The sequence below is a fragment of the Rhamphochromis sp. 'chilingali' genome (genome assembly GCF_963969265.1).
Source record: "Rhamphochromis sp. 'chilingali' genome assembly, chromosome: 7".
Lineage (NCBI taxonomy): Eukaryota > Metazoa > Chordata > Actinopteri > Cichliformes > Cichlidae > Rhamphochromis > Rhamphochromis sp. 'chilingali'.
Window position 1 is genome coordinate 36,299,934 of NC_137934.1, and position 9,564 is coordinate 36,309,497.

Sequence of the window (9,564 nt, forward strand, 5' to 3'; positions counted from 1 at the left end):
CTATTATAAACCTCTTTGTGTTTGTTAGATGAGAATTCAAAATGTATCACTAGCATGTGGTCACTTACGACAGAAATGCCTTTAAATTTGCTTCTTTGGGGCGTACAGTCATACAAACAGGCATCTGTAATCATTATGTTGCCATGCTATCAGCCTGGTATCCATGATGACCACCATGGCAACGGTTGTTGAGAGCAGAAAATTCTGATTTCTGCACACCCACGTGGTACAAATGGAAAAAAGGGCTGCCCACTGAGGGAGATCTACAGTACCAAATGCATGTTATACAACACTTTCTGATCGGTCGTTCAGAGGCATCAGCACTGTGCAAACCTGACTGAGGCCTTTGCATGTGGGTTTGAATGTTCTCTCTTTATTTGCGTGGGTTCGCCTCAAGCGCTCAAGTTTCCAGTCAAACTAAAATCTGCATGTTTAGGACTGCGGATAGTTTGCTCGCTGACCTTTGTGTAAACGCTCCCTCTTTGTTTTTCAAAAGTGCTGCAATTCAGAACCACAGCAAAGGATTTTAATGTTAGTTTGCTTATTTTGCAGTAACACTGGCCACTACGAGGAGTGGTGAAATACCATTACAACACCAGACATGTACAGTACATTTTCCACAAATGTGACCCCTGATCTGTAGGGAAACCTTCAAAACTTAATTTGGAAAGCTATCCTATCAAACTTAACTTAGTTTATGGTAAAAAATACTCATAAACTCATAAAGTTTATTTAACTTTAGCTCCTCCTGGGTGTCTTAAATTTTTATTGTTCATGTTAAATATTGATTTGTTACTACTGGAATTTACTTTCACAAAAACCAGAGATGCAACAAAACAGAGTATAAAGGGTTAAACAAACAGTAGAGCTCACAAAGACTACAGGGAGGCACAACAGGAACGTAACACAACAAAAAGCATGCACTAGTTACACACTGAGGGTTGACTGGAAATGGGAAACAGGGTAACTAGGAAACATGGTGAAAATAATCAAGACAAACGCAAAGAAGGAAGTAAAATTGACACAAGGTATGAAAAAAAAAACTGTAGCTAGAACTCGTGTAATAAAAATGAGCCTCAGTATTATAAAATATGAAAAAAAATTAAATTCAAATACAGAAAAACCTAAACACAAATCCAAAACTCACATTTGTTAACTAAAGATTCAAGTTTTAGACACAGCACATAATCCTGAGACTATGACACCCATTCCTATGCTGTTTCAAGCTTGGAGCTTTGCCTTTAGCTACGTTATCTGATAGATTTTTTCCTCTGATAAAAGTGATGTTGCACTCAGTGTCAGTAAAGTCTTGTAACACTGAACGAGCGTGCTCCCTTTGTTGCACCATCAGGCTGGTTTATCACAATGCAAGTTTACCCTCTAGTGGAAGAGTTTGGTTTTGTTCGCAGGAGCACGCAGTAACAGAAAGTGCTCACCTCATCTTTATCTGATTTTCAAAGACAGAATGATAAGGTGAGGATTTACAGGGATTCACTGCTTTTGTTGAACTGTTGAAGGTATTTGCATATCTCCAATACACACGCTTTCTTTTTTGTTTTTATAACTGACCATTTTTTGTTATGCCTTGAAAAAAATACCATTTTCAAATCATACTTACTACCCAAATAATGATTAAGAACACAGATTGGGTTTGACTGTTTCCTCAGTCACTCTGAGTGTGATGGTTTGCATTCTTGTGTGTGATAAAACAGGCTTAGAGGGAAGGCTAAAGAATCTCAAATATCTCTCAAAACAAAGACACAAAGATAATTTTACAAAACTCAGTCAGAAATTAAATCATCCTGTCACGAGGGACTTTTAATACACCCTACCACCCACCCACCCACCTACACACACACACACACACACACACACACACACACACACACACACACACACACACACACACACACACACACACACACACACACACACACACACACACACACACACAGAGAGAGACGCACGCTCGCACATACAAATTAGGCAAAGAAACATGGCTGAACAGAAGTGTGGCAGTTTTATTTCCAGACAATAAACATGAATATAGATGATTTCATGTATTCAAGAATTCTGATTGTGCAATAAGAATAAAAAGGTGGGCAAACATATTTTTTCAACAGCTTCACACTATCTTCAGTTATCATTCTTTTCCACTCCCAGTCACTCCCAAGCCCAACCTGTTCAACCTGTCCAAACCTGGAGCACAAGAGTGACTTATGTGAAAGTCGACTAAAGAGGACAAGGTGTGTTCTTAGGTACGATCTTCTGCTACCTTAACCATTACCCTGGTTAAGATTATTTTTTAGCATTTTTAGCGTTTCTTAAAGAAGAGAAGATGGAGGCCACAGAAAGGGAAAACACAGAGGACATTGAGACTCTCATGGAGGACATGGACTACATCCCTGGTCACTTCCACCTGGATCTAAATCTTAACTGTGATCCTACTGGGCCAGTGAAGCTGAGACATCGGGACACTTATTTAAGACAGGAAAGCCTGCGAGCTGAGCTAGAAGCAGAAGTTGGATATTTGCAATATGCTGTGCGAAATCTGTTGGGCCTGCTGGCTTTTAACCTGGAACAGCTGGACACTGCTGAGGAAATATTCAGGTGAATATTCACTGCCATCTTTTTTTTAAGGAAGAATATGCAGAAAATTCACTGAGTCAGAGGAAGGATATTAAATATACAGTGAATACATGATTTCTTCAGAGATCTTGACGGCATTTTCTTTTCTTTCTTTTGTTTTTGCTGCCTTGTGAAGGTTGTGAAGAAGGTTTATATGTGTAAAAAACATCATACACATTTTTATTTTAATTCAAGTAACTTAGCTCTCTGCAGACTTTAGACATTAAAATGGCGCTCGATTGTCCAATTTTTACTATTTATTGACACTTTTATTATCGTATGATTCAGCGACACATTTATGGTGCTGCAAGTTGAACCCATTTTTCTGCAAGCAACAGAAGACTGGTTTAATGCCAGCCAGAAATACAAAACTATGTGGTATTAGCTGCTATAACCCTTTGTGACAAGAGACAAGTCAAAAGTATCTTTAAGAAGAATTGGTAAATAATGAAAATCAGAAATACTCATTTGTCATATTAACACGTTAGCATTTGGCTGACAGCACTATTCACAGCTGCAGGTGACAGAAATGTCAGTTTCTGTCAATACATCCATCCATCCATCCATCCATCCATCCATCCATACATCCATCCATCCATCCATCCATCCACCTTTCCATCCATCCATCCATCCATCCATCCATCCATCCATCCATCCATCCATCCATCCATACATCCATCCATCCATCCATCCATCCACCTTTCCATCCATCCATCCATCCATCCATCCATCCATCCATCCATCCATCCATCCATCCATCATCAGTTGGGTGAAGGACAGACCACTTAGTCCTTTGAGTACTTAGTTTGAGTAGTAATCTAAAAATTAGTTTAGATTAAATATCTTTGCAAGTATGAGAACTTTGTTCATGTAAGCTATGTAAAATTTCACTTAAAGACTAAACAGGAGGTGTCATTCAACTGGCACAGCAATTGGCCAGGTAGTTTTACCTGGCCAGGTGTCTGTGTCCACCCCTATCGTAATGAATCAATCAGATCTATATTTTGAACATATAAGTAACAATAATGGACAAAAAAAACAACTAATAAAGGTGAAATCATTGAAAGCCATCCTATTCACATGGAGAAAAAAAATGCTGACCACTCCCAGTTCAAAACAGAGTGGGAGGAAGCAAATGCTTATTAATTCCTACCCCTAGCTAGTTCATCATACATGTCTGTTTTGATTATACAGTGTGAACACATATAAATAAATATATGAATACATACATCTTTATACATTGAACTTTAATTTTTCAACTATAACTATCCACAAGTATTCCTTTTTTAATATGTCACTATATACAATTATCAGTTCTTACTGCACAGTACAAGAAACAAGAAAATGAAGAAAAGATAATTATCCCATTGCAACATAGTCATAACTGCAGTAGCTGGTAATTCTATAGTTAAAATTCCAACTTCACTCACAGCTGCCATTTCTTATTTTTTTAGTTAGATGCTGTGTGAAATGTCTTTAAGTGCCTCCTGGATCTGATAGCTCTTTATGTTAATCTGGACCTGATTCTAAGCCCCACTGTCTGTGTGTTCTGTCCTTTCAGGGGCATTTGCAAAGAGGACCCTGGGAATCTGAATGCCTGGGCAAACCTGGGCTACGTGTATGACAAGCTGGGACGAGAACTGGATGCAGGGGAGTGTGTGGACAAAGTGTCCAACCTCATGGGCTTAGACGGCGGTGAGGCGTCTCAGGATGAGATCAGGATTATGGCTGCACGCTGCCTGGTCGAGCAGGCCTACGTCTTTCCGTACGATATAGAGCTGGACAGCGACGACGACTTGAGAGAGCGACTGAACACTGCACTGTCTTTTTACAACAGAGCCCTGCATTATGGGGGTGACCTGGTGAGAGATATGAATACTTTAAATAAAGAGACAACACATGGTTAACTGCCAAGAATCACATTGCAGAGTGTAAAGACAAAGCGGAGCACTGATATAATGACTGGTTAGATGGTGAGCATTCACATCATTCTAGCTTTTCTACTGGAATTAACTGAAGGAATATGACAATGCTCAAAAGATTACACACAGGAAGACAATGAGGCCATTTTACTTTGTTGTAGTCTAAAATCACAAATTTAGTAGCAGATAAGAGCTTTCAAATCACTGTTTCATGTTGTAGGGAGCATTTAAGTGGGGTATTACTTAACTTGTGGTGCTGTTTTTCAGATACCGATAGAGGAAAAACGAAGCTGGTATTTTAAAATGGCAACAATCTACATAAGGTACAGGGTGATATGATTTAGATTACTATCACCACACAGTGTGAAAATATTCAAGTTATTTTCTGTCTGCAGGCTGGACAACATAGTAAAGACCAAAGAGGATTCTGAGTACTCCAGACTTTCGCACTACAATAAAGGACTCCAGTTTCTGAAAGAAACACTGGAATCTGAGAAAACACAGCACAAAGGTAAACATGTGACAGTATTGTATTGAAATTAATCCACAGTTCTTACAGATGTTCAAGTTTCAGTACAGCAAAAAAAAAATCAAAATTAAAGGTGTTCATGAAGACTGGCCACACCAGACTCTAATAATCAGAGATTGAATTATACAAACTAACTAAAGACAGATCAATACAGTCATGATAAATGCTTTCAGTCATGGAGTCAGAGAGAAAAAAGAAATACAAATCTGTTCCGCATGTGGTCCTTAAAGGTCTCAGATTAAAACTACAACACACAACATATTAGATCATGACATTATATATTTCTAAAAGAACGTCTACAATGATCTTACACAACCAATTCTGTCTACGCGTCAGTCTGAAGAGGTCATTCCCAAACAATTTGGAAAGTCAAAGTCAATCATTGCACAAGGGAAAGATTATTATCAAGAGAAAAACATTCAACATAGTCCCAACAGTCTCATTATGATTATTATGATTATTATCATTATCATATTATCATTATTATTATTGATTGCAAGTCGGTGAAGGTGTATTATCCATATCAATGAGCTACTAGTTTTTGTTGCTGAAATCATTTTGTTAAAACTACAGGCCAGTTCGTTTGTCTATTTCCTCAAGTACATGCTATTTACAAAAAATAAAAGCTGAAAAACCAAATCTTCTCGTCTCTCCCATCAGCTCTAGCTTGGTGTTATGTCGGCATCATGTTAGAAAGGAAGAAGGAGTTTTCCCCTGTGCCCATGTCCATACACGACTGCGGTTTCTCGGCTTCGGATCCTCTGTCCTGTTATGGAACTGTGAGTTAACTCATGCACCTCTCACCAAGCTGGGAAAAAAACAATTACTTTCCCTCAAACTGTTAGGACTAAACCTCTGCAATCAGCCTGTCATCTGACTTTTGTTAGCGATAAAGTATCTGAATTTCAGGAGTGGGGCCTCGCCTCCGAACACGCTCCTTCAGGTTCTTACCTATATATGTTCCCCCAGTTCTACAAGCTGTTCGTTTTTGTGCCCCTCCCTCGCTCCCCTTTTCAATTCTTTCACTTCTTCACTTCTATTTAGTACACGGTGATCTTCCAGGCCCGGGAGCCGCTGCCAGTCCTCTCCGAGGCCTTCCCCAAACTTCAGCTCAATTCATGTTTAAGCCATTCACCTTTATCTGCTAAAATGCTGTCAAACCTAAAATGAGGGCCAGTGAGTGAAATGCTTTTTATTTGAGACTTTTCAGTTCAAAAGATTGAAAAATATGTATCTAACTAGGACAACAGAAGGTTTTTTTCAGCTAAAAACTGCTGAACAAGTCATTAACTCACTCACTTACTAATTGCTCATTTGGTTTAACAATGAGCGACAGACTGGCGACCTGTCCAGGGTGTACCCCGCCTCTCACCCTATGACAGCTGGGATAGGCTCCAGACCCTGAAAAGGATAAGCAGAAGCGAATGGATGGATGGGTTTAAGAAATACTGCTGCACTGTTCCCTTTTAAGATGAGATAATAACAGCTCTGTCTGTGTTTCCAGGCCATAAATATGGCCAGTGACGATGCATTTATCCTGAACCTTCTGGCCAGAGTCTTCTCTCTGCTGGGTAAACATGAAATGGCTACAGGGATCTGCAATATGGCCCTAAATGTGCTGCCAGATCCAGAACTCAACTGGCAGGCTCACTGCACCCGTGCCAAGGTACTGTAGCTACGACTAATCAAGTCAGTTGCTATGACAGCTCCTTTTAAGGCCAGAATAGCTGTATTAGTTTAAAGTGGCTAGTACATGTAAAAAGTTTACATATTTGGACAACATGTTCTCTGTGTAGATCAATATAATCCTGTACATGGGGGACCTCGAGAAGGCAAAGCTTGGTGATGGTGGAATCCCAGACCGACAGAAGCTAATTGAAGCTAGAAAAGACTTAGACAAAGTACTCGGTGTACGCCCCTGTCTTCGAACACATTTGGAGATGGCACAGGTAAAAGCATAACGTGCAAAGCTGGTCAAATTCTGTGTTTCATTTCCCAACAAGGCTTTCAAGTTGATCTTTTTCATTTCAGGTATACTACTACATGGGTGTAGATGCACTCCAGGAGAGCCTTTTGGTGGATGAGAGTGCAATAAATAGTGCCCTGGTGAGTTTGTCTCACGCTCTGAAGTTTGAGCTGGGAGACTGCTTACCGGAACTTCATGTGCTCAGAGGACGCTGCCTCCTCGTGAAAGGCGAGGAGCAGAACGCCGTAGACTGCTTCAAAAAAGCTCTGGAGTTAGAGAAACAAGGGAGCAGAGACACCACAGCCCTGCGCTGCCTCTTACAGGCTCTCCTGACTCTGTTCATGCAGGGACACCCTGACCCTGGCATTGTCATCACTCAGCTGGAAATGTGGGTGCTCAAGGCAGAGGAGCTGTACTCTCAGGACATAGTGAAGGCTGAGCTGAGGTACCTTTATACGACACACACGGCAGAGGTTACAGAGTTATCGAGGGTTCTGATCAAGACAGGACGCCTGGACCTAGTGAGGAGGCTGCTGGATACAGTGGTGCCTAAACAGCTGGCTAAAAAGAGATCACTGGTCCTTAGGTCAGTCTCATTAAAATGATGCAAAGATATGGCTTGAACAGTTATTAAAGAATGACTTAACATCATTTCATGTATTTAAATAAACAGCTCTTACTAAGTGCTGCCTATACAGCATTTACAGGATGTTTTCTCCAAACTGTGATTAATCTATCGTTCTGTTTTTTGTAAGATAATAGCTGTAAGGTATCATATTTTTTGGAGTGCTTCGCAAACTGAGTAGTTTTACATCTTAAGCAGTCTTACTGCTATTGCAAAACCCACACACTGTCCCACTACCTCTCACATAGTAGATGTTTTACCACTAATGACCTGCAGATGGGGGTATATACCATAAGATTGTTGAACCAAAAACAGAGTCGGCAACAATGTATTGTGAGCCTTTGAGAAGTGTGATGTAAGTGTTTATAGGACATTTAAAATTGCATTTAATAAAATAATGACTTTTGGAACACTTAATACACCAACTCTTGCAGATGTGGAATCTCACAGGTTTGAGGGGGTACAAGCATTTAGTTGACACAGTGATTGTTGATATTTTCCTTAATTTAAATACATGTCTATTAATTTGTAGTTAAATGAATAAGTTATGATGACATATACAAAGCAAACCTGTTGCTTCATCCTGCTGCAATTTGAAGGATAAAATCACACAGAAATGTATGTTGGGACTCTGTATTTTTTATACTAACATATACGCAAGCCTTAGTTACCGTTAAGGAAAGTACAGCTGGTTTAAGGGTTTTCTTTCCCCAATATTTGAAAGGTGCATTTCTAAATTAGGGGTGTAATCTTCTGTACTTAAAAATACTTACCGGCAAGTACAGTAGAAAGTGAAAATAAAATGAAAGTAAGAGTCTGGAAAGAAGATTATTGGAAAGATTATTTTTGCCAAAGTTTTTTTTTTTTTTTTTTTTTTAAAAAGATACAAATTAGTAAAACCTTTATATATGTTTTTCTTTCTTTTTTGTCTTGCCAAGGATATCAAAATGAGTCGAGTGTGAAGGTGAGTGATTGCAAAAGCAGCTGAAGCAGTTTCCACCTTTCTGTGGAAGCCAAAATGGATTTCCATTCCATTGTTACTCAAATATGTTCACGTAGCCTTGAGTTTGTCGTGACACATTTCAGACGCCTCTGCTGACTTCACTGCCACTACACTGGGGACTCATGAGATCTTGTTTACAGGATATAACATATTCTGAATATTCAGAAAATAACATATAACACGATGCTCAGGACGGATTTCATTCAAAAGTATAAAACAGTGGAAAATTACATTGTAAATTTTTACATAAAAGGAAAAATGCTTTTATTAAGTTCATTTGACAACTTCTTTTGTTGAGCGCCGGTGCAGAAAGATAGAAACTTACATGAAGGACAAAAACCACGTGAAAAAAAGTTACAGAACTACACAAAGATTTCAAAAATGTTATTAATCTTTTTGTTCTATCAAATCATAAACAAGAAAACTGAAAGTCACAAAGTAAACCTAGACTGAATGCTGAATGAGCTAAGGCAAAGACAAACTTTAACTCTGCTTTCTTTAAAAGTTAGATTTATGATAATGATTTGAGTTACAATTTGTCTGATCCCCCATCGTAAGGCCTTTGACCGTTTCTTGTTTTATTTATTGCAAATGTGTTTGATGAGTCAGAGATCTTTAAAACAGGGATTAAATTAAAAATATGCATGAATAAAACATATTGTTCTTGTCTTTAGATCATCAAAGCAAACCTCTTACCAGCTCTTTAAAAAAAAAGTCAAAACCAAATACCAGTTCACTTAGTCACACCAAACATAGTTAAACTCAATCAAATGCCTTTTTAAAGACAGAGCACACCAATGAAAAGCAACCCTGGCATGAAGCCATAACAGACTCTCATCTTTGCCTGTGGACTTAACTGGTGCAGGCTGCATGTTGATGACACTTGTGCTT

The 9,564-nt window shown here is 39.0% G+C and overlaps 1 protein-coding gene across 1 annotated transcript; it reads left to right on the top strand.

Annotated features, from left to right (window-relative positions):
* Nucleotides 1–2,227: 2,227 nt before the first annotated feature.
* On the top strand, nt 2,228–8,508 carry ttc22 (tetratricopeptide repeat domain 22). The gene is made up of 8 exons (XM_080887595.1): nt 2,228–2,610; nt 4,190–4,490; nt 4,818–4,873; nt 4,946–5,061; nt 5,740–5,858; nt 6,584–6,745; nt 6,876–7,028; nt 7,111–8,508. Exons 1-8 carry the CDS (start codon nt 2,339–2,341, stop codon nt 7,648–7,650), a joined length of 1,719 nt encoding a protein of 572 aa, XP_080743721.1. The 5' UTR covers nt 2,228–2,338; the 3' UTR covers nt 7,651–8,508.
* Nucleotides 8,509–9,564: the final 1,056 nt, after the last annotated feature.